At 40.0% G+C, this 26,339-nt stretch overlaps 1 protein-coding gene across 1 annotated transcript in view; it reads right to left on the reverse strand.

Moving 5' to 3' along the window:
• Window positions 1–331: 331 nt before the first annotated feature.
• Window positions 332–26,339, reverse strand: part of FAM135B (family with sequence similarity 135 member B) — a 138,798-nt gene continuing 112,790 nt past the window's right edge. The window contains exons 8-19 of the mRNA XM_062568434.1: window positions 25,625–25,674; window positions 22,035–22,190; window positions 19,019–19,092; window positions 14,827–14,981; window positions 10,960–13,024; window positions 9,075–9,241; window positions 7,916–8,007; window positions 5,486–5,583; window positions 5,032–5,183; window positions 4,192–4,302; window positions 1,900–2,013; window positions 332–537 (exon numbers count right to left, since the gene is read on the reverse strand). Coding sequence (XP_062424418.1) covers window positions 332–537; window positions 1,900–2,013; window positions 4,192–4,302; window positions 5,032–5,183; window positions 5,486–5,583; window positions 7,916–8,007; window positions 9,075–9,241; window positions 10,960–13,024; window positions 14,827–14,981; window positions 19,019–19,092; window positions 22,035–22,190; window positions 25,625–25,674 — 3,440 coding nt within the window. The remainder of the gene's footprint in view (window positions 538–1,899; window positions 2,014–4,191; window positions 4,303–5,031; window positions 5,184–5,485; window positions 5,584–7,915; window positions 8,008–9,074; window positions 9,242–10,959; window positions 13,025–14,826; window positions 14,982–19,018; window positions 19,093–22,034; window positions 22,191–25,624; window positions 25,675–26,339) is intronic.

The raw sequence follows: 26,339 nt of genomic DNA on the forward strand, positions 1-26,339 counted from the left end.
ATAACTGAGAGAAATGGAAATCATATTGGTCCAATCACATTTAGAGAATTAGCCTTCCCATTCAGATTCTCTATTTCAGAAGCAGCTTATGTTTTTATATGGACAAAAAACATCGAAACGCAGGAGGGATATTTATTTCTTCCAAAAGCACCAGTACTTGGAAGCTTGAATAGCTTAAAGCCATAGAACTTTATTCTCTGGGACAGAAATGAAAATGGAGAGTTTGAAAGTCCCACCTGATCTCGTTTCTGATACTGCATTTTTTTTTTGGCTGAGGGATTCGACTCCACTCAACAAAATGTTTTGTTTCTGTTACCCAGTACTTCAGGCACTATTTGAAGTAGTTGAGTCCTGCCACGAGGAAAAACTTCTCCAGGAAAAGTTCGGAGTCCAGCACCGCAATGTGGGCAGCCCGGCCTATGAGCGTGTTGGCGGTGTTGGGCAGAGCGTGGAACACGTTGTGTCGTATTAAAGTGCAGTCCTTCGCCCCGATCAACGGCTGGAGCAGGTTGTTAATCATTTCTGCATAAACAGGACCTGAAAAATGTTTTTAGATGTCACATCTACATGCCAAAGCTGCCAGACCCCTTCTTTCCTCCTAGTGTAATTTAATCCCGGTGACAACGGGCAGGAAAATTAAATGCCAAAAAGTGAGTGCCTAGAGACTGCTCCTTGCCAATTTTAGCCAAATGCCAGCACACTGTTAATCTACGAGCAGATATTTGCCACCTCAAGAGGACTGCTGAAGTTTCTCATCATTCAGTCCCATTTCTCCTGTAGTGGAAGGAAATGCTCTCGTTACCTTCAGGGAAAAAGGACTGGAATTACGCTGTTTGTGAAGCAGAAGGAAAAGGGGTCTGGCAAGAAATAAAGGTTCACTAGGGTTTCTCTGAGGAGTCTACTTCATCAAGAACATCATGCCTTTCAATAGGTACTTCAGAAATTTATAGAACAGCAACTACTCTGAAAACTTCCCATACACATGAATAATCTCTACTGAATGTAGACCTGCTACACCATGCCTGTCCCTGCAAAACAACTACCTAAGCTAGGAGCTTGCCTTTCAATTTGTTTTTGAGGTAGGAAAAAAAGCAGTTTTGTTTTGTTTGAGATATGAGAAGGAAACTATCTTGACTACTTGGGCCTTCACACTCTGTATCTCTCTGTACTTCCGAGGAGTTCCTCTACTTCTAGCTAACCATATATGTGAAACAAGTATGAAATCACATGAATATTATTTCTGAAAGTGGTATCAAACTAAAGTTATGGAGTATTTTATAATAAGAAAAACTGCTAATGACAAAAGCGATATATGGGACAGAAAATATTGTCTGAGCTCACGGGAGAGCTAGGCCTCTGATGGCATGTGTCCTGAGGTACCTGGGAGATTTTTTTTACAAAGTAAGATAACTTTGGATCTGATTGCCACTTAAATCACAGTGCACTCATCCAAAGACTACTGAAATCAAAAGGAAAACCTATTGACTTTGGATGTGTTTAATGAGATTTCATTATGTGAAACAAAGGCATGACAATGCTAGCAGTTCAGTAGAGTGGAGAAAAACATTGTTGGGAACTAGTTCTATTATCATCACTTTTCTTAAAATAAAGAGAAGGAGAGGGAAGGAAACGAAAGGGTAAGAGCCCTTTGATTGCAACCTGATTGATTTTTTTTTTTTTTTCATCAAATGAAGAGCTCCTTGAAAAGCACTTTTTTAAAAAAAAAAAAAAAATTGATTTCAGATATTTCCTGTGGGAAGAAAACACTTTCTTCCTTATCAAACATCTGAGTTTTCATCAGGCTCATGAAAAGCCCTTCTGATGCAATGACCTCAGCTACACAAAAATCAACACAATTCCTCAGCAGCTTTGTTAACACAAAAAAGACCTTATACATACCTGTGTGTCTGTCTTTGAGTGCATTTTTGCACATTTCTATTCTTGCTGAATGAAAGGGTACATATCTGTCTTGAGGTGAGGCCACTAACACAACATTTTTAAAGTACTGAAGACCTGTGGCAAACAAATGCATTAAATATGTTCTTCACAATAATGCCCAGCAATGAAAACATCTTTAATGTCAGCATGACTATGTCATGTTCATGCAAATTTTGAAATCTACTATGCAAAACAGATGAAGAAAAATTGAAACAGCACAGATTTATAACGGTTTAGGAAAATATCTTAGAAATTATTTCTGCTACTTCTGTGAATGACTTGTTACATATGCTCATACTATAAGTTAACTTTATATCAGAAAAAAAAGGAAACTGTTTCTGTTCCAAATGATATTTAATTGAAACCTTAATCTTGCAAATATTTATGCCTCTGAACAGTGTAATTATATGAATATCCCCACTATAGTCAATGGGTGTTCTTGCATGGATAAGTATATATAGCTGGATACTAGTTCATTCTGCTTCCTCTGTTTGTGGCCTCCTGAGTCCAAATTCAGCAGAAGAGTTGGAAAATCGACACAGATGATACAGTAGAGTAGATACAGAGAGTATCCCGAACACAGGAGAGCTGTGTTTTAGACCTTCCCTCTCCCTCATGCAAAAGCAGCCTGGGACCAAGTCTTTCCCGTTCTGGACTTTTGCCATTACCACAAGGAAGAGTACTGCTGGCGTCTTCTGCTAAGCCTGGCTGAAGCTGCCTATCATTTTCGTAGGCCATCCTACCACGAAACCAATTAAGTTTGTAAATTCCACTTCAGACTATCAAGTAGGAGAGGACAACAGTGAGTGCTGACATCCACATTTTTTTTTTTTTTTTTTTTTTTTTGGAAGAAGATCAGTGGTAAACAACTGTTCTTTCTTTTTCTCCAAGACAAGCACAAAGAGTGTTTAAAGAAATTAAACTTTAAGTAGGGACTACTACTTTAAGAAGAAAGTGAGCAATTATTGGAGGCTCAAAGAGTTATCTGGAAATACTACCGCCCTCTTAAACGTCTCCATCTGCAGGTGCTCTCAAGCACCTCTGGAAGAAGGAGACAGGATTAGGAAGACCTCTGTTGTGACTCAGCTCATATGTCCACATCTTGACCTGTTTCCCATTTTCTCCCTACCCATCTACCTGCATCATTCTGATTTTAAAGAAAACCCTCTTGACATTTACCTTCCTGCTTTTGCAGGGATGAAACCTTCCTTTATCTCCCTTTACATCTCCAGTCTTCCAAGCTAACAAAACAACGCATCGCTGTGTCTACAGCATGTGCTTGGGAATTCTTGGCTGTGAAGTTAGCAAATTAGCTTCCTGTGTAGACCCAGTATGATTTGAACATGGCAATCAAAGTAAACATCCCACTGACGTCCATAGAAGTGAAAGCCAGGGAATCATACAGGAAATTTGAGTAATGCCAAGATACAGCAGCTTCCTTTCACTTATTAGGTCACGTATTGTGTTCATAAAATTATCAAATCATTCCATGTTTGACAAGACAAATATAATTTCTTGATATTTTGTCTAACAAATTTATCTTTGTTTCCCATTAGTAATGTGTCAAATAATTAAATGTCAAGAAGTGACTCTGTGAGTGTATATTTAGCACCAATTTGATCACATGAAATACTAAAAATAACTCTTAGAAAAAAATATTTTCTTGATTAGAAGGATTATGCTTGCTTTTTTTTCTCCCTCTCCTCCTCTTTGGAAAATCCTGGATTATTTCATTTCTGCATGACAGGCCAAGGCAAATGTAAAAGATCTCTGTTTAGACATCTTTTTTTCCAGTGTTAAGCCATATATATCCCTCTGTAGTACAGAGGTGTCACAATAGACATCAATAAAATTTGCTCTTCATTTCAGGGCATCATATTTCCTACAGACAAGAGATGCTAAACTTGAAAAAAAAATGCTTTTCATCAAGCAGCATAAATTAAGTAATGGTGGCCTGTCAAGGATAATATTTCTTGCTTGTGGAATATAAACTTAGATGTGTGTTTACTACAGCATGGAAGGCTTATTTGGTGCTAACAATTTGGTGACTATATTTCCTGCTGACTGCTGCAGAGGAAGTGCACAGATAAAATAAATATTATACAGAGCAGACCTTCTTGAAGGTAAGGACATTTAAAGAAAAATCAGTGACTAAAAGCATATTTCCTTTATTTTCTGGAGAACACAGTAGTACAGGACAATTTTTTTGGAACAGCTGCTGACATTTGCACACCCACCCAAAGCACTACTTACCCGTTTTTTGGCTGAGCTGATAGAGGAAACATTTGCGCAGATCCGCATTGTCCCTGAAGGTCAGCTGCAAAAGTGACCCTGATTTTTTCAACTTCTGCATGAGCCATAGACCTGGAATGACAATTGATGTGTATTTTCTTTTTACCACAATTGCTAATTTTAACTGCAGGGCTTAAAGTTATGTGCCTATAGTAATAAATTACAACTGAATAGACTAACAACGGCACTGTAACAGTATTAAGTCCTTGTTTCCTCTTTATTGCTAATTAACAAGAAGAAAAGTCTACGGGTCTTGTGGTATTCTTCAATATCATGGTAACATGAGGACTCATGAAGGTTAGACTTTGAGAGATTCATTTCACCTATCACTGTAAGTGTCTTTCTCAGCTTTGGAGATGCCTGACTTTACAGGCAGTATAGAGTGGAAGAACATAGCAGAAGTGAGATCACGTCTTGCTGCTGCACACACCGGTCTTTCCAGCGAGCATAGTGAGGGACCTAATAGCAGGTACCAAGAGCCCGTTTCACTGCACCGTTCACAGAGCCCGGGTAGGATAGAAGGGTGGATTCAACGGGTGAGAAACGGGCTCTGGCGCTTGCACTTCATCGTGTGCACGCAGGCAGATTCGGGAAACACAAGCTGCAAGTTCCCTGTGATGTTGAACCCAGCTCCGGAAGGAAATCTCCGTGGGTTTGAAGCCTGCAGCAAATATTTGCTACAGCTTCAGTGCATGACTCATGTCATCACAATTTACTGCTACCTCTCTACTACTTTACTGCTACAACTTATATCCTCCGCCGTTGACTACAGCAAGTCATAGCATTCCCGTTAACTCTTACCTGTACTGACCAAAGTACTGTTGTTGTAAAGGGTTCCCAGGTGAGGCCCAGAGAGGGACAGGAAGGTGTGTAATTTGTTGAGGTAATAGCGAAACCTGGGGCGAGTTAGCACAGATCGGATGATGACGTTACCAAGGGAATGTCCAATAAAACTGTTACAAAAGACAGAACTAGATTAGTACAAAACCAATCTGTATTTTATTTAAATTACACGTAAGGGTGGCATAAGTTGTTCTCTTAAGTGGATGTTATCAAAGTTTTCATTAACACCACTTACTTTTCATTTCATATTTTCTTCAGCCTCATAGATACTCTTCTAGCTATAACAAAGTAAAAACTCATCTCACTGTCTTTAATGGCTTTTGACATAGAGCACCTTTAGAAATGCTAATTCTGCTGAATGTTTCTCATGACCATATACAGTCACAGACTATTAATTATCACAATGCGTTACCTTATTCGGGATATGGAGAGGTTGTACAACTGGATGTGCTGAATAATTTCATCCAATAATCGGTCAGTCATTGTATCAAAATCAGCAAATGTATCAGTCTAGGGAAAGAAGAATTGAGTCAGTGGATGAATTAAAATGGATGGCATTTATTGCTGCATATGCAAATCACAGACCAATGATATTTTTAAAGTAAAATACAATCAATCTTAGACATTCAAGTTAGGACAAGAATCATCCTGCTCTCTTTTGTAGGCTGTGGAAACAGGGTATCTAGAAGACAATTCGTATTTTAAGAGGGTTAAATTGCCTATCGTGCTTACTCTTCTTTCTGCGCTGACTGTACTTTATTCAAACGTAAGCATGTGTCATGGTAGGAAAAACCTGGGCTTCCAATTTATTAATAGTAAGATTTAAAACATATGGTTGCGTAATGTGAGAGTCATTACTACAGTCTGAAAGTGGCCTGACGTAACACTGGTGAGAACTGCTTACGCTCAGCCTCTCTGGGAACTGGGCTGTGCACATGGAATGAAAAGCTTGTGGCATTTAGGATTTAACAGATTACCAGGATGAAATAGTTTACAGCATTATACACTGACACACAGGTTATGTCAACCCTAAGGCTGTGATCACAAAATTATTAGGCCATTTTAATGAAATGCCTTGGGCCATTCAACAGTTATCGGTAAGAGAATGGGTGCCAGAAAAAGATTAAACACTTTGGTGCTTGCAACAGTGCTGCCAGTTGTGATACAATAAAACAAATAATATATTGTCCAGTCTATACAACTGCAGGCAGATCATCTTATTCAGAACTGTGTCATTTGGCAATCCAACAGAACTCTAAATCAAATTTGTAACAAATGAGATGCCACAAAAACAATCATCAAATATTGGAACAGCTATTCAGAGCAAACATATCTAGTAATTAATGCTTTTGTGACACAACTCATCTTGCTAATTGCAGCTCTTGCAAAGGAAAACATGAGCATATTCAGTTTGCAATAGTGTCTTAAAATAAATGTTCTCATAAACTAGAAACAGTCCACTAACCTCCTGCCTGTCTGTTTTGTCTGCATTGATAATTAATGATTTCCTCCTGTGCTTATTATCCCAAGTCTTTCAGGTTGTTTAAAGGTGGAAGAATACCAATCCAAACATTAATTGCAAACAAAAAGCATTCAATATCATATTTCACCTGGTTATGCCTCCATCCTTCAGTATCATGTCAGTCTGAGTGAGCTTGTCAAATCTCACAAATGAGTGCCTAAAAAAAGTGAGTTGTGTTGTCCTCTACAAGGCGAACTTCAGCTAAACAATTGATTTCATAAATAATTTTCAGTGTGATGCCCAGAGCAGAGAAAAAAGGTTGACAGGATGCTTTAAAGCACGCAGATAACCATCAAGCCACATGAGTCCTATTTCCAGTGTAATGGGAACTTGCTCACTTTTTCACATCATTACAAGGAGGACTAAAACTTCTCATGGTCTCTGGATAACAGTAAATTGAGATGTTGCAAGAACTAATCCTTTCATCACTGGAAAACAGAAGAGCCGTTGTTGCAAGTTTGAAGCAGTCTCATCATTAACATCATCACGCTCATGTTCTCTGGGACAATCTCTTACTGAAAGAAATGTGCCCTGGAAGGCGGCAAGTTCACAGACTATCACCAGCTGTTCACAGAATAACACCCAACTGTTGTTTGGTTATCTTCAACCAAAGATCTGTTGAGCAAAGAAGGTTGGGAAGTTTTGACTTAAGTTGCTCAGCTTTCTTCATAAATCAGAATAATGCTTTTGACTGGGCTCTGGAAATCCTTATCTTACGTATAAGGGTAGCCCTCTGCACCGTGAATATGAGCTCATTGCAAAGCAGAGCACAGAACTCACTCCTGTTGCTCTGCTTACAGTAGCAATGAATTTTTTCTGGAAGAAGTTTCTTCATCATTCAAGGAAATAAATCTTGTAAACGTGACAACATAAGAAACAGTAGCTGACATGGCAAAAGCAGCTGACAATCTGCTGCCTTCAGCCGGGTATTTCACATCTTCAGGAGAATTTAACATCACTAAACATGCTGTTTTCTTTTGGTACTATTTCGCATGCCATCCAACAGGCACATACACTTGTCTGCTGTTTGCAAACTGACAAGACATACCAATTAACTTCTTCTAAGGTTCAATGCTATAAGTGCTGATGTCAGTTAAAATGCCTGTGATTTCAATGCTAGGAATCTTTTATGATTGTTTTTAAAATCCTGTCAACTCAGGCAGGAGCAAAAGCAGCGTTTGTACTAAACCCCATACAAAATTTCCTAAATTCCCCAGAGCTTTTGCCTCTTCAAGCTAGCCACTTGCTGAAGGCCCTGTTTCAGCGATGTCAACAGCTTGCCAACTACCTAAAGAAAAAACAAAATTAGCTCTGTACTACCTGATTTCTTTCAGACATTAGGAAGTCCAATTTTCCACCAGGGAGTCCCAGTTCTATAAACGTCTTTACCAGCCGCAGATCTGCACTGTTACCTAGAAATAAATAGCACTCGATCAGCTGTAATTCAGCAGCAAAGTAGCTAATATATATTCAACTTAATACACTCTTCTTCTCACGGATTTTGACTACAGAGAGCACTTTTTAAGAGCTTCTAAACCAGCTCCACTGAATAATATGACCACACATTGAAACAGCAGGATAGAAAGATCACCCACAGCCTGCTCAGCTACACGAGGGACAGCTGGACATCAGCTCCTGCTTGCTGTGGGCCACATAAACAGGCAGGGGAGGAAGAGGCAAAGATCAGGCCCAGAATAACACTGCCGCCCAGTCATTGAAAAGCCACAAGCAGCCCCTAAAAGGCTGGAATCTGACCTTACTAGGCAAATTCCAAGGTCTTCTGAAGCATTTTGTTGGAGAAGAAGGCACCTCCACCTACCGAGTGGGACATTACTGCCAGCTAGATATCGTATGGCGAAATTCAAGCCCCTGCTTAAGCCAGGGAGCGTTTGTTTCTCCCCTTTATGAGGCTGCCTGCTATTTTGGAGTCTCCATTGCTCTTTCTCTATAAGTCTCAAAGTTAAAGCCTTAAAAACAATACCTTGACAAGAGATGTTTCAACTTTAACATGTTTTCTTTCTGCTTAGAAAGCATATAATTTAAAAATTCCAGACCACGCTTCCTCCTCAGTGAATAATGATACTTATTTTACTTTCTAAAGCCAATCACTTTCTACGCTATAGTAGAGTTATATTTTTTGGTTTGGGTACTACTAAACAACAAACCTCTGCAGAGTGGTAAGAGGCGTTATTGCAATGTACTGTTACTGTACATGTAAAGATTAGTGTATTTTATTGCAGAATTCTGTTTAAACAAAAAAGAATGTAGAGCACCCATTTATTAGAGCAAATATTTAATATTCATATAGAACCTTTATTACAGTAGACTGAATAACATATAAAGGACTAAACTCTTAGCTAAGGTAAATACTTTCTGTTGACTCTGTTCTTTCATACTTGTTGAAGGTTTGACTTTATATTTTTTTTTTCCTGTCTATACCAAAATGACTATAACATATAGCAATTCTGCCTGGCCTTACCATCCAACCCATGGACACAGACAACCAGGTGAATTCCATCTTCCAGATTTTCTTCCTCTTCCTCTGGTGGAAAATATGGGATATCAGAAGCTAGTACAGATAAGTCACTGTACAGAAATCCTTCAATCTTCATTTCTTTTTTAAATTTTTCTTTGGCCTGATAAAAGCTGTAGAATACATTAATTAATCACAGTAGAACTGGGTGTTCAACAGTAAACCTTTCAACAAGAGATGAAGAGAATGGTACTTGAAAGAAATCATATCTGCAACTCTAAAGGTACAAGCCTGGATACAATCAGTTCTGATACAAAGAAATCAGGATGCAGGAAAGAAAATCTGCTCCTAAATGGCTTGATTATATGCAGGGAATAGGTGAACCCCATTAGCACCTCACGTGTCTGGTGTACAAAAGATTTCCCAACAAGAATTTTCTGGAGGTTGAAGCAATGAGAAGAAGATGCAGAACTAGTAAATATTGCATCTTAAAAATGTCATCAGCCAAATCCACACTGAAAAGCAAAATGACAGCATCAGTTGCCTATAGAGAGTGGAAGGTGTTCTTTCCACCCCTCAAACCGTGGAGGTAGGATATGAAAAATTGAAGCTTCTTCCAGAGACTGTTTTGTTTTTTTTTTATTTTGTTTTGTTTGCAAATATTTAGTAGCAAAGTGGAAGAGCAACTCAGCCCTAAAAGAATTAGGCTGAGCCGTATCCTGCTAAAGGCCTAAAATTTGACACACAAATTCACCCCAAAGCACTCTGCTATCCAAAAGTGCCGAACACTTCAGTCACTTTTTTGCTCAGCAAAACTTATGCAGAGCCCTTGTAGATTAAGAATTAGAACATAAGTTTAGATGTAGGTAGAAAACTAAGATGAACCAGGTTAGGAGCTATTAACCTTAAAGCCTGGGGATAGCCTAGAGCCACTTGATATGATGGTGAGCAATTACTAACATGAAAAGGACTCAAGGGCCAGAAGTCTAGGAGTCTGGCTATGGAACTGGAGGCTTTGGATTCAGCAGTTTGCATAAATGTATGCTTAAATATTCTGCTTCACAGAGAAGGAATACATTTTGTACTTCGTTTTAAATGTGCTATTTAAGCAGGACTTACAGGAGGGACTATACAATGAAACTCAAGTTGTTTAAAGAAATAGTTAAGTAAAGTCTTGAGTCCCAAATGAGTGCACATAACCAACATTTTACACAGATGAATGGATGGAGAACTTCCCATGCTGCCATATTCCCTCAGCTCAGCAAAGACACCAAAATCTAATGGAATCAATCAAGTCAATCCATGAAACAGGTGGTCAGTTAAGAAATGCCACAATTGGGCATTTTTGGCATGGGCTATGGAGCAAGAAATAAAATAATGTCTCTTCTCCAGCTACCCAGGAGGTTAACTCTCCAGTTTTCCAGTTTCAGGAACTGAAGCCAAGGCCCTGCAAGCCTATCTGTGCTCCCTTTTTACAATTTATCTAATGGGAATAATTATTTAAACAGAAAAGAAAGACAAGCTATTGTACTGCAATGACGAACCAGCTCTCCAGGAGCAAAACCCAGCTCTGAATAACCTTGGGTTCATGATGGAGGGCCAGATCTTCAAGAGCATTTGGACACCTAACTCCCATTGATTTCCACAAGCTTTAAGGACCTAATACCTTTGAAAAGCTTTGTCTCTCCGTGTTTCAGTTCTTGCTATCTACTTAGATTATTTATTCTGAATAAACCATTTGTCTAGTTGAATTATTTTACCCTTAACTCCTCTGGCAGCAACTGTCTCAACCCATGTGTATACCACGCTTAGTGCATTAGAGGCCTGAGCTTTGTCAAGGTATCTTGGCATTGCAATAACATTAATTAAAGAAGAAACTAGGCATTCTTACTTCAGCATCCTTTCATTGGCCTCTTCATCCATCTCATTTGAATTAGAAGAGACAACTCCGAAAGAGCCTAGAGGCTGGTGTGTAATGGGAAACGCAGCCTGCTTTGAAGAGAAGCCGACCATAGCAGGGGTCTCCTTGAGCACGGAAGAAAAGGGAAGACACGTGGCAGTGCAGGAGACAGACAGGTTAACTACATCAACAACCTTTCTGCTTTCCAGTGCTACCCCTTCTGTCGTCACTGAATGAAACCCAGTGTCATTAGCTACAAGCTTATGTTCTTGGTTGTCGGGTTCCTGAGGAAATTCAGCCTGGCAGGATTTTGCTTCAGGCTGCACTGAGGCGAGTGAATCGTTGAGCTCAATTTCTTGTAACCCTTGCATTTCTGCGTATACTGCCAGGCTTTTGTCAGCAACAGAGTCATCACGCTCTCCTTGCATTGGATCAAATTTGGTGGAGGTTTCCAAGGAGGCTGAAACAGGATAGCAAAAATCTGGCACCAACTTCGTGCCATTTGAGAAATTCTCCTCTTCTGATATCCTAAAACTGGAATAAAAGTCTTGCTGTATGTTTAAACTGTTTGGCTTAGGTTTATCCTTTGCATCATCAATGCATGTATCAAAATTATCTATACTCATGTCCAAGTAACTGCAAGCCCTTGTTGTTTTTAAGCTGCACTCACCATTACTCTCCACTGTTTGGCATTCGGAAACATCTCTGAGCTGCTTTTGAGTTACAGGTGTTTCTGCACATTTCAAACTACAATGTGTCTCTGAAAAATCTTCTTTCTCCTCTTCCCCTTGTAACTCAGTGTTACTGCTACTGTGTTTGGAAGAGGGTTTTGGATGTCCTTTTGGTTCTAGTTGACCACTTTCAGTGGCAATCTGACATCCAGAAAAGTTCACAATTAACAACCTATCTCCACTATCTGTTTCCATGCAATTTTTTAAGTGTCCTCCTGAAGCTCCTGCGGGTGCTTCAGTGTGTTTGGATATGTCCATCTCCTCCATAGGCTCTTCTGGGCTACTGATCTGAGGAGCTGAAACAGATTTGGTCAGTTTGGTAAGTTCTACTTCCCTCTCCTCTTCCTCAAAGGGCAAAGAGCTAATGGACGTGAGCGATGCTTGAATCCCACTGGGCAAGCTGGTATTGCTTTCCGTGTGGCCACCCTCCAGGGAATTTCGGTGAATGGCATGTCTCCGTACCAAATGGTGTAGGATCTCTCTATCGCTGGGCAGCTCCAGAGCCCGGCTACGTGCGTCAGACCATGCCACTGAGCTTGGTTCACTTTCAATGCCCGAATCAGATATTATTGAAGATGATCTCTTTATAACCCCTGACATCAGGGTAAATTCTTCACAATCTTCAGTTCGTTGTTCCTTTGTGAACAATTTCATTTCAAAGTTGTGGGTGGCAAAACCTTTCAAAACAGGTAACAGAGCCTTGGCATCTGGATCTGCTGGTTTTTCAAGACTGGTTAGTTCATTTAGTGCAAGTTCAGAAGAAGTGAAGTTATTTGCAGGATGACTACATTGAGTTGTTTTATGTAATTCAGTCCTGCCTTCCAAGCCATCGGTTCCACACACTCCGCCATCATCCTGAGCACTAACAATTAACATGGGTTCACTTTTATGGGAATCCTTATTGCTAGGTTTCATATCTCCATAGGTAACTTCTGGTGAAAGTCTATTGTCTTTTAAAGAAACATCCTCAGATGTTTTAAAGTCTTCTGATACGCATTCTGTATTGCCCGGCTCCAAGTTAGAAGCAATCCCCTTAGTTGAAACAAAAATCTTTTCAGGTTTCCTTTGGCCTTCTTTGTTAACTGTACATACCTGAGATGTGGAGTGCTGGTTTAAACCTTTAGCTGTATAAACAGCACATTCAGTACCACTATACACGCAGGAGAGATTCCCATTTATTCTATCTGTGTGAATTACCAGGGTACGTTTCCCAAAGTCTCCTTTCGCTGTTGCATCATGTGACGCAAAATCTTCGTTGTTGACTATTGCATCCATTCGTGTGCTTGCAGGAACCTCAAAATCTGGGAAAACATCCAAATTCTGATCTGAAATAAATAAATAAATAAAGAAGTGATACCTGCAAGAATATAACCAATTTTCCTTGTGGGACTTTGGGAAATGATTGTAAGGCCCCAAAAGTTTTATGTATTTATACTATATAAACCATACAAATTACCTGTATTTTAGAAATATATAACAAAAATGCAAATTACAGGGTGCATATGGTTATCTTTAATAAGAATTACATGCACTAAACGGTTGTATTTAGGCAAAAAGCAGCAATATCAGCAAAATATACTTTTCCCAGGATAATTGTATCTACCCTGCTAGTTTCCTCAGCAAAGGCAGGCCAGAGACAACAGGCTTTGCACTCCTGCTGTCATGCTACATAACACATAGTATAGATATTGCTTGAGAGTCAATTTAATAGTTAAAATATGTATAATGAGCAGTGTCAAAATTAGACAGTGTGATAACTCTAGCACAGTGGAAATTTTGGACCTCTGGCCATATTTACTAGACCGTGATCACTCACTATTTTAATGCATATTGCTTCCTTATTAACCTGAATAGTTGGTTAAAAAGTAAATGGAACCAAGGACTACGAGCTTTTACTACAAATTTGCGAAACTAAATCAATTCTTAATTAAAAATCTGATTTGGGTATTTATTGAAAAAAAGCAGAGCTGCCTTTTAGGGACAGTATTGGGCTTTATGTTTAAGTTATGCAAGTGAGATATTTCGTTCTGAGTTCTCTTACCACTAGATGTCACACTAGGGATGAATTTCATTGTGCCAGTTTTCATTTAAATTTATAATCCAACAAAAAGCCCCAAGATTTTTTTTCCTGTTTAGATTTTACCTCCAGTTCTTGTAATTAACCTGCTTTCTCCAAAGGTAAAAAAATATTAAAATACAGGAAATACTGTAGAGTTTACTTCTAGGGAATACAGGTATTTAACTATATTAAGTAATATTCATGTTCCATTAAAATCCAAGCAGAGGACTAGTCTGTAACACTAAAGAGAAATTAACTCAGATCTTTCTTCATCACCAGTGACAAGGATAACCTCAATTTGATGCCACCTCACCACCTCCTATAACAGGAACAGATTTATTTTCTTGGGACTTTCTTCTTCCCTCTCTGTCCCAATTAGAGCCTATGTCTTATTTCACTATCAGTAGCTGGAAATCTGGGTGAAAACACATAATCCTGTTCCTGATGGAGCATTTCAGCATCTCTCCAGCTTTTTTGGCCCCCACACCACAGCCCCAGCTGCCCTCTTCATGTGACTTCAGACCCAGCTAGCTGCCACGGTGCAATCTGAGAGTGATACCCGAGCACTTCTTCCACATTGCCCTATGGAGCTCCAGCTGTGCAGCTCTGTGGCTGCTCTATGCTTTCGTATCAGGACTCAGGAGGGTTCCTGTCCATATGGATTTGTTCTGTGGCCTGCTAGAAGGACCCGTGCTGGTGCAAGACCTGAGAGGCAAGCACGGACCCGAGTGCACAGTGCCACCTTATGAATAAGCGTGCAAAAGGGAAACATCTCACTCCCCCTCACATTTCTATTTCTCCCTTCCCATCCATCTCCAAAGTAGGAACAACAAGCTTTTTTTTTCTTTGTTTTTTCTTTTTTTTTTTTTGGGGGGGGGGGGAGGGGAGGTGTAGTGGTGGAAGCAGTTAGTTTTCAGCAGTTTTAGTGATTTGAATCAGAATAGGAAGCAATCAGACGAGCGCCAGAACCAGCCCAAGGTAAGCGATAGCTCATGAAGGGAAGAGGTAGTGGAAATTCACTCAGCTCAGGCTGTCTCATCAAACTGCACTTTGGGGGGTTTCACTCACCTTTGCACTGCAAATCCATATACCTGTCTTCAAATATAACTGGGAGTGTGTTCCAGTCCCCATCTATGTCGAGGCATTCTACTGGCAGAGGGGGCATGCTGGTGAAGTACTCCGAATTCCGAATTTCTGTAGAAATCTGTCCATGACTTTGGATCCTGGTAGCAAAGTACAAAAGCAACCGAACATCGGAATAATTACTGTACCATTTCCCAGTCAGTCCTGCAAACCAGGCAGCAAAATTAAGAGTGGCAGCTAGTTAGCAGTGGAACACAGCAATTGATATTGGGGCAATATAGTTTATTGTCTGTATTAACAACCTCAGTGATGGGATGGAGTGCACTCTCAGTAAGTTTGCAGATAATGACAGACTTGGAGGGGGGGAGGCTAATGTGCTAGAGGACAAGGCTGCTCTTCAGTGAGACGTGGGAAGGCTGAAGAAATGGGCATACAGGAACCTCATGAAGTTCAATAAAGACAAATGCCAGATTGTACACTAAGGATGGAGTAGCACCATGCAAAAAAGAAAAGTTGATATACAGAAATTTTTCAGGAGCTTCCCAGTGGGAGGGTATGGAGACCATGGATGTTTGGCAGATACAGAGTGATAGCAAAAGAGGCAATAGAAAGGAGTTGCATCAAGGAAAATTCCAGCTACGTATTAGGGAAAAAAATATCACTGCTGATTCAGTCACTGGAACAGAGTGGAATTACAATCTTTGGAGATAGGCTTAATTTGACAGCCAAGCCCTTGAGCTATCTAATCTCAGTTCGGTCCAGGATTTGGTCCAGATAACCTCCCACGGTCCCTTCCAACCTACTTTACTCTATGATTCAGTGAAACTGTCAGTCAGAATTCAGTTTTAACCTCTTGAATTCCTGTGGCCATGAGCAATGTCAGAAGGCTTTGTCCTACAAAGACACGCACACATATGCAGCTTCTTCCACCAGTATTACTAATGTTGTCCCCTCTTTCTGTCACAACCACAATATGGTTGGAGAAGAAGTAGTGGTGTGTAGTAAGCGGGTACCCAGCACTCTGAAGAGGTGTCCCGAGAGTTGATGTCCATGTCTCAGTCAGAGATGCCAACTGCTTGCATACTGTCACTACAAAACCTGTGTCTTTTTTTTTTGGAAGTTGCTACTACTGCCTCTGCCACAGGCTCCTCTTAGCTACCACAGTTCATTTCTGTCCTCCCACAGATCACCACAACTGGCTGATACTGAACCCTCGTTAGGTTTCCCTGCAGGAAAAGAGGCCTGCCACTCTAACTGTGACAAGAGTTTCAAAAACACAGATGCAGGAAGCAGTAATCAAAAATCAATTTAAACAGTGCAGTGAGGAACGAGGCCGAGCAGGACAAATGGCAGGCCGTTTATCTCATTTATATTGATCTGGAGAAGACTGCAGTTATTTCATGTAAGTATGTGTCTAGAAGACCTAAGACTGGTCGGTTTAGCTACTGCATGTTGGCAGAACTAGAAAAACTGTCCATCTGCTTTTGGTCCATGTCAAATGCTACATAACTTTCTTTATGGGATGCTAGATGAAATTGCCACACAGAAGTCATTTTAGGCTATAATATACAGTAATGTTTAGTTCTAATGAACATTCTTGTGCAAGCATCTTCCTCAAAAATGAGGAGAAACATATTTCCAATACAAAGTTTGTTTATTTATACTAGTCTTTGATGAATTAGTCTGTTTATCCTAAGGTATCAAGATGAAGGCAACAAACTTTTCATAGACTATCAGCTGGAAGCAATTCTGGATGCATCCCATAGGACAGAACAACAACAATATTTCAGATTACTCTTGGTGGGAGGTCGGCAGCTGCCATGTGAAAATTGGAAGCAACATATTTCATAAATTACAGAACAAAACTCAAAAAGCATGTATTGATTTCATGCCAATATGGAAGATTCCTATGTCCAGATACCAACAACTCATTCAGATCAGCATATCAGATTCAGCTTCAACACAGAATTGTTGCTATTTGTTCTTACCTGTAGATCATCAATTTTTTCCCCCTCAAAGATAAAGAAGCCACAGATTGCTAAAACATGACTCAGATAGGATTCACAAAACAGCTAAGTACTTATTCTTGCTTGCAGCAACACTTGAGTATTCAGAGTTAAGTCCTGGCACTCTAATAAAGTTCTCACTGTCATTAATAGTATCAGTATTTCACTAAAGACCACATTAAAAAAACCCAATAATCTAAAATAGATATTGGTTTGTGACCAAATGGCATGCACTGCTCTCTTGAGCAGTCCCAATCTGTTATGCGTGGAGGTGGATTGCCTAACACACGACAAAATTCGCAGCGTAGCCTAAAACAAGAGCACAAAAAGGAAAGAAACTTCTAATCTGCTAACAAGGGAAAAACAACTGTGGGGAAAAACTTGTCATCACTTGATGTGTTTGTATAGCACCTTGCACGGTGATAGCCTATCTCAGCTGGAGCCTCTACGAACCAGATAAATACTCCATTCTGTACAGTCTAGCACAACCTATGGAAAGGAGGACTCTAGCCTAAGGCTTGCACAGACCAAATTTACTATAGAGATCAATTTTTAGTGTTTGAAAACTATTCTCTTTATGTATTTAATCTTCCTGAAAAGCAGTAAGGAAGAAGTACTTCTCATCTGCAGAAAATGGGCTAATTTCCTCAGTGCCTGGAGAAATGAAGGCACTTTAAGCAATAAGGCCTTCTCCTGTGCAAGGCTGTGTTTGCTTAGATGAGGCCACCAGTGCCCATGCCCTTGTCCTGGGGTGCTGACATGGGGCTTTCCTTAAAACTTTACACGGGAGCACTAAGTGAGTACAGCTAGGACCCTGCAGCCACAGAGCTGCTTTAATTTGGCAGAACAAGCCAAAACCTGTTTAACCCATCCACTAACCAAGTCATGGCTCTTTCCACCATCACTGAATTGTCCCAAATGTCACTAGTGACAGCTCTGAGAAAGGTGGTCTCTTCCTTTCTGTTGACTTGAGATCCTACCCTTTAAGCCATTTCTGAAAGACAGGTTTCCACACAGATAACTCCATGGTCCCTCCAGCAGTGACAGGCTGTTTCACTGCAGAAATATTGCAGGATGTCACTCATTCATTACTTAAAGATTCAAACCTGAGCAGCTTTCCTTGAACTCTGCCCTCAGGGGCCAGGTCCTGAGAACAATCTGATCCATGTACTCTACTTGTGATCATCAGGTTGCTTGGCTAAAACTAAAGGCAGAATTTACTCTAATGTAGCTTTGAAACTGTGTCCTTGTGTACTACTCAATTGGGCTTTATGCGAGCAGTATCAAGCAGAAGAAAATATGTGTGTTGTATGTGTTTCACAGCATACTTTTATGAATGCAGCCCACTGCAACATTTATTTGTACTGTTGATTCTTGAGCAGCTGATCATCAGCTCCGAGTTCACATCACTCCCACTTCTCTTCCAGTTAATGCAGTGGTATCCCCACTCCAATCCTGAGCTGCAGCAATCAGTGAATTTTCAATTTTGCACTGGTTATTGGTTAATGAATCAAGACTCCTGTCTGAATTTACAGGTCTTTTCTGATATATAAAGTAGGTCTGAACTAAAGAATAAAATAAATCCATGATTGCCTATGCACAAAACATGTAGAGATGGTAAAAAACAATTTGTTAAGTGTTAAGCTTATGTTGCTTTCTAGTGGTTGCTTTCTACTGAAAATGGAAAAATGATCCTGATGCAGGGGCTTGGGGAAGTTAATTGAAGGAAGACAGCAAGGAAATAATTCTTCCTGCACCAAGACTAGTGTCACTGGGGGAGATAGAGCTTTGAAGAGAAAGGGACCCAGCTGGAAATGAGAAGAGAGATGGAGAAAGAAGATCTCTTGTATCTTTTCCCTAAGAAGGCTCTTGCTAAAGCATTTTAATCACAATCTCCCTAATAAGTCATATGTGAGAGGGAGTAAGAGAAAGCAACATCTCATAGGGATCTTGAAATTAATATTCTCTGGGGCCTGAGTGGCACCACTTATCGTACCACTTCTGACACTCATTTCAACAAGCTTAAAACACAGGGACCTGTAGACACTAGAGCCAGCAACTTCTCTCAAATCAAGTCCCCCTCCATTTCCAGCAGAGAGGACCTTATCCTGAACCACAAAATGTTTTAAGAAACTACGTTTTCAGCTACTCCAGTTTGATGAATTACTTACAGGCCTTCCTGAAATGTCAGCACAGCAAGTTTCTGGTGCTCAGTGTAGAAGAAGGCTTCTGAGAATCTTCTTACCTGAGTGGGAAACACACAAATTAAACATTGGATTTGCTGAAAAATGCAAAGGACAATCAAGCTACTAACAGACCTATGACTGTCAAAGACAGATTCCTTAGTATGCTCCCTCTGTTTTGCACCATTTTGGTGACAAACAGGCAGCCCAGTTCTGCTTCGCTTCCCCAGTCCATCATGAAGCAGCTGATGTTGCTGCACAGTTAGCTGGGATGAAAGACTTGTCCCTTGACAGTAAATCAGTATTTCCTTATGCGCATCTTCCGAGTCTTTTTTTAGAAGCTACCAAATTTACCATTTTCCCTGCAAACTGGGGAAGATTTCTTCTTTTCCCACTGTGCAAATCATATAGCAGTAGAGTGAGTTACTAAGTTAGAACAATTCATAATTGATTATGTCTTCTGTGGGAACATCCACAGCAGCTCCCAAGAGAACAAAAGTTTTACATATCAGCTCAGAGGAGAATAAGCCTTATCACAGTAGAAACACATCTGCCTATGTCATGGTGAGGCCTCTCCATATCTCTTCATGGACTTTAGAGCTGTTCAGAGTTGGATAATCAATTACAAAAGAGTCACAGATCTGACATGGTTGGCAGAGCACAGAGTTCGAAATAAGCTATAAAAAATTCAGTACTGCTATCTGCCTTGGAATAAGCTTTGGGATTCAATCAATCAATCGTGATATGCAATCAAATGTACTAAGCTGTTAAACTGCAGCCCATGTATTACTAATAACGTTTGTAAAAGTGACCTCTATTACAGTGCCAGAGAAAGGCAGCAAAAAGCATACGTCATAGCATTTCAGCATCTTTCTAAATCCCAACCGTGCTTCAGCAAATAGTCTTTCTCAAAAACCACAGCATCTCTTAACAAAGGTTGTTTTTTGATAATATGACTTTTCATCTGAGGTGCTCAAACTGTTTTCCATGGCTTGAGAAGTATCATTACACACAGCTGATATGGGAAGGAACCGAAGAACACAAAGGTAAGTAGTTTGCTAAAAGTCACTGGCAGTTGGCATCAGTCAGGGCTAGAACCGTGGGGCTGGAATTCATCTTGCTGAAGCTGGTTGTCTACAGGACCCTTCAGCTGAACAAGCCACCTCAGGTTCCTCTGAAAGTTGAGGGAGACCTAGTCAAAAGAAGCAGGGGAGTCTGAGCATTAGTCATCTCCTCATGAATTAGATGTCTCCCTTCGGTGAGATGACTCATGCTCTGGTCTCCAGAGGCTGGATCTCCATTGACTTTAGCAGGAACTGGAGAGTAAGCTGAGCCGTAGCTACCTACACACTAGTTTCCTAAAGCTAAGTAAGATTAATCCTCTCCTTTCTTTTTTCCGTAAGTCCTTGCTCTAATGATTAAATTGTGCTATGACTTCAGCTCCGTTGATGCAATGAAAGCAATATCTTGTTTCCTATACAACTGCGCATATAGTGGTCAATAACAGAAAAGGTCCTAATGGAAGGTACAGCATTTGCTGAACTACGTAGGTCTGACCTAATTAGCTTTAAATATAAAACCATTTGTGCTCTCTTTATTATTAAGTGCCAATTTCATGAACAATAACAACATTTTTTTATATGCAGCTTACAGGGGGAAGGGAAAGTACTAACTATATATATGTGACACACTGAAGAGAGCAAATTATATTCCTATATAATTATAATTTTGTTAAAAGTGTTGAGATAAATTCCTTTTGGCTATTTATCAGGGATATCTAGCCTGCACAGGAAACTACATTTGATCATTTCTACCTCTTCCCACCCACTTCATTTTCCATGTTGTATTTTGATATTTACAGCTTACCCATTTTACACAGCATCCCAGGTCCCCCCAAAACAACATCTTGCTTTCCAGAAACTCATATCTGTAATTTTTTTTTCTGCATGTGCTGGTATAGAATGTATCTGAAAGTAAAGGTGCTGACAAGGGTGCCAAAACTGTATTATTTGATTAACAGAGGTACAGAACTGAAATGCAGCTTCTGTATGGATGAGTCGTTTGCTTGTAACAAATCCTACTATCTTCTCAAACTCAGAATTGCCAGTCCAGCGAGTTGTTCAGTGTTAGAGGACTGCTTTTGCCCACATAATTTGATTGAAGCTCAAGCGTTTGTGCATGTGGAAAAACTTATAGAAGAGAGACGAAACCTGTCATTAAATCAGCCTGTAAATGCTGAGAAAGAGAAAATAGCTTCTTCCTGGATATATCTGCAAAGCGCTCTGCGTAGTCTTGGTGCTTTTTGTAAACTGTTGGCAACCACCATCGTGGAAGGTTGTTTATGCTGTTGAGAAGCAGTTATAAAGCAATCCTAGGTTTCTTTGGATCTTGAAAATGGATCTCATAGCCATGTGTTTCTGGCTCCAGGAAGCATCTTTCGGGATGTAATCCATTGGAAAACCCTACTGCTAAAGTAGAGGTGAATGAAGTTACAAGGTTACTGTTGATTCCCTGTTCTTCAACAGATACTAATGATTTTAAAACTTTTTTCAGCAATGGTATTTTGTTAGGTCTGAAAGTCTGCCCTGTGCTTCAAGGTAGCAGAAGGCTTTGAGAACTGATAAACTAGTGCAGAGCTATCCTGATTTTGCACAAGATTCGCTTTTATCCCATTCCCATGAAAGACTACTCTAGCACTATATTTTTCAAAATTGTTTTATGATCACTGTAGTCTATACTTGTATTCCTTATAAGGCAATAAAATGACATAATGCTCACTATTCCACTCCCTTAGTTTTGAAGAAAACAAAAACAGTCAAAGAAGTATTTTACTTGCCATAAAATTTAGTCTGTGTTTACCTCCTCTTCACTTTCTGTCTTACTAATCTCATCTCCTGAATATATCTATATGGTCACAGAAGTTTGAGAAATATTTATCCAGCTATACCATTGATGTCCCTCTATCAGCAAATTACTGAGCTTACTCTTAACTTCTTAACATTACCCTCAGCATGTGATGTTCCTGAGTCAGATAAGCTGTGACTTCTGGATGAAGTGTTGCCACTTCCAGGAACTGGGTCCACAGGGCCAAGAGGTGGGAGCAAAGCCAGGCAAGGTCCTTGCTTATCTGTTCTGCTATCTTCTCTGGATTGCTCAACAGCTGGAGGGGAGAAAGGATATTTTGAGATCAAGAATGGTCATGACAGAATGTTGGATTAAGTCCTTCCAGGAAAGAATAACTCTGAATCAAGGGAATATTTAAAAGAGAAAACCCTACTTTTCAGTTCTTTTACCCAAAATCAAGCAGGCCAGGCTTTCACTGTCATGTGCTTTAGCACAACAGGTCTTGGCTACAGAGCAGGGGAGCAGGAAGCAGGAACAGCTTCAGTCTTTGCTGACATGCTTCACTGCTGAGGAAGTAAATAGCGAAAAATCCCTGAGAGCTGATTCTAAACTATCCAGCAGATGGTGCTGGATACTCTGAAATAATAAACCATCACCCATCATCTCCTTTCTAAGTAGAAAAATCCTTCTCAGGATACCAGATGGATGATTAAGGGGGGGGGGGAAACAACAACAAAAAAAAAAGACTTGTGTCCTCAACGCACAATGAAAACAGACATCGCAGAGTCCAGTGGTGCATCTGTCCTGCGCTCGGACGAGCCAGGGCTCTCCGTACCCTGTGGCTTGCAGCAGTAATTCTGCACCACCAGAGAACTGCAGCACAGGAAGCACAGGCCAGCAGCAAAATCCCTGCATACCGGTCATCTTAGTTTGACTATTTATTTAACAACAACAGACAGACGTTGCATTTTACCTCCCCCGGCTTGGCACAAAGAATACAAAACTGAACCGTTATCTATTCCTCGGGACTCTACCTTTGATGAAACAGGTACTACTCTCGGAAATGCTCCAGAAAAAAATGCCACGAGGAATCACATATCGGTTCGTTCAGGGCCAGCTCTCTTTTTGGCTAGCATGGCAGAAAATGCTGAAAGCCTGCTTAATACCAAAAGCTGCGATAGCGCAGTTTATTATGCAGGTAATTTCCAGATTGGTGACAAACTAAATCAAGATTAAAACCAAACTGTGCAAAAGACAGACAAACAGAGCAAATACATATGTATAATAAACACAGCTATTCTTACTGAGTTTACATTGTATGTTTGATACTCTGATTCAACAGTTTGCCCAAAATGCCACAAGCTCCAGTAAACCTTCTAGTACTGGAGAAATCAGATGGATGCTGATTCTGCTCTTTGCCAAATTAGGGCCCTGCTTTGTTTACTGGACTCAATATTATAAGCTTCATGTCAATTTTAATGCATTATTTTATTTTAAAATTTTCAAAGGGGAAGATATTTTATTAATGCAAATCATACTAGGAGTATGATGGCTATTTTTCTTGTTTATTAGTGCTTAACTTAGGGAAAGGAAAGGTGGGAAAGAAAGAAGGGGAAAAGATGAGAAAAAGGGGGGAAAGGGGGAAAAAAGGAAAGAGCCATATCCAGTTTTAATTTCAAGCATCTTGCTGCACAGGCATACACAGAACAAGAGGCTGGCAAGCTAGAGATGCAAGCGAAATCCCAGGGATTCAGTTCTCCAGGATGAAGGCCAGCACAGGGCAATCAAAACGGTCACGGAGTGTCTAGCTGTTCTATTCACAAACCTTCTGCCACGGTGTTCCCTGTTGCTGGGAAGGGTGTTTCCTTTCAAACACCAGCCAGGGTAGTCTTTAACACTCCCATCATGCAAAACAAGTCAAGGTGTGCTTTGAAGAGGCTACTTTTGCTTGTTTGTTTACAAATCAATCAAACGATTAAAATAATATTGTCCTTCCATTTTCTCCTGCTTTGAGTTTCCACCGTGTCCTTGACTTGAATATCAAAGTGTGATGGGGTAAAACTCACTTTCCTTTCTTCTTTTGTTTTATTTATTTTTGAGATTGAACCTGACTCCTGTAATACAGTAGTAATTGGAAACCAACCTCACAAGCTTCTCTCTGTGGTTTTACTAACATTTTCTTCCTTTACAAATGACCATTTTACCCTACATTTGGCTGAAAAGAAATGGTTTCAGTTTACAAATTCCTAGAGGCAAAATATTAGGAGAGTGTTCCCAATATTCATTTGCACCCCATACAGAGGTACATAAAACTTCAGCACTTACAGCGCAGATGGTCAATACTGCACTTATAGTCCACCAATAGTCTACTAGATATCAGCATTCACGTCCTTAAAGTCTCTGCAAATTCATGACCTTCATCATCAGATTATGGCTGGAAAGGTAGACTGTTATGAGCACAGGATGATAATGCCAAATATTTTGATGGTGTACAGGAAAACCACAGCTAAGTTTTCACGACACCTCAGATAAGCAGCCATTCGAGCTGCTGTATTCACCTCTGCTGCTGCACTGTTCCCACGAGCCGGACCTTGCAAACAACAGTCGGGGTGCTCTGGCCTTACGAATAGTCTTGCAAACCAAGTCAAGAATTTTGTTTGATTTTTTTTTCTTGTTTTTTTTTCTTGATTGTCTTTTTTTTTTTTTAAGAATGGGAATTAGACAAGAATTAGAAAATTCGGAGAGTTTAATGCTGATATTTTCTGGTATTTGCCAAGCCAATTTGAAATTTCCCAGATTCATAGAGAATAAGTCCTAAGTAGAATCTAGATCATGTCGTCCAATTTCCTGTATCTTTAAGACTTCTGAATTTTAGCTATCCAACAGAGAAGAGGCCAATAATTTATATTTCTTTAAATAAAATTTGGCTGAAATGTACTTCCTTGAAAGATATCCAAGTTATGACTTAAAATTAAGAAATTCACCACTTCCCGAACATTTTTTCACCCATGGGTGACAGCCATTAGCCCACCATTCAAAAATGTAGCTTAAATTTACTTCCAATTTGCTTTGGCTTCAGCTTCTAGTCATTTATTGTCACCTAACTATTCTCTTCTGTGTTGAAGAATCTTCTTCATATGAAGATACCTGCATATGATAATCAAGTCCCCTCTCTGCCTTTCTCCTGGCAAACTGAGCAAATCAAATATATTAAATCTCTGATGATAAAAACATTTTGCCCCATATTCAAATGATGCCTATGTTTCCTTCTGACACCCTTGACAGCTTCCCTGTATCTCACTTGAAACAAGCATGGTAGAAGTAAGTGCAATTCAGCTATTGCCATGCCCTGAATTGCTTGTTTCCTCCCAGATTCCCCTCCACTCTTAGGCAATTTTATCTGAAAAGATATGGCTGCACAACCTGCCAAAGGGTCTTTTCTCCTGTCAGCAGAAAGACTGTCAGCTGAAGAACTGCAATTTCAACCTACCCTCCAATCAATTTTTTTCTGCATACTCTGATACTCAGGACTAGGCTCACTGAAGGATGTTAAAGCATTACAGCTGGTGATTTGTTAAAAGTGACAGAAATATCATGTAAGTGAATAATCAAAATGATATGAAATTGAACAAAAGAAACATTCAGCAAACTTTCTGTTGGCACCGAATTCCTCCGGCTCTGACACACAACAGGGTTGTGTCAGAGCCCTTGAAAATTACATGTATGAACTGAATCTGTTGATGGAAATACCTGAAGCTCCGTACAAAGTTGAGATAACGTGTCTTCCACAGATAGCTCCTCTATGGAGGGGAAAAAAAAAAAAAAGGAAAAAGAAAAAGAAAGAGATCAGATTTGAGAACTGTGAATCATTAATACTCTGCTGTTCATCCAAGCTAAAGTTACTTGTTACTTCCTGAAGGACAAGATTCGGCTCATATTTGGGCACTTCATAACTCACCTTCCTCAAACACAACTTCTGCTCATGTGACTTGGACAATTAAACCTATACAGGTTCTGGAAGGCTTTTGCCAAGATAAAGAGGGCAGGATTTAATCTTTCAACTTCAAACAACCAGGGCAAAAGTTGATCACCACAATTACAAGAAACAGTTCACTTGGGAGTTCTCAGCATCTCAGAAGAGATATTTTTCTTCATAATAGGGAGGCATCCTGGGAAAGAAAATGTAAAATTCCAAAACTTCCAGAGCAATATCCTCTTCCCTGCAATTTGTTTCTACCTAAACATCTGATTAAAAAGTCAGTGCTTGTCAGTCCTAGGGTAGCTCTGCACTTGCGTTGGGCCCAGCTCAGGGTCTGTAGAGGTCTTCAGAGAGGAGGCTGAACTTGACTCTCTGGTCAGGAAACCTTTGATCAGCTGTAGACTATGGCTATCTAATATAAATCTTGTATTACATGAGTGATCATAATTCTCATCATCTATTCTCTCCCCTACTATTAGTTCGCTG

This window comes from Rhea pennata, chromosome 2, assembly GCF_028389875.1.
Source record: "Rhea pennata isolate bPtePen1 chromosome 2, bPtePen1.pri, whole genome shotgun sequence".
In the NCBI taxonomy this organism is placed as follows: domain Eukaryota; kingdom Metazoa; phylum Chordata; class Aves; order Rheiformes; family Rheidae; genus Rhea; species Rhea pennata.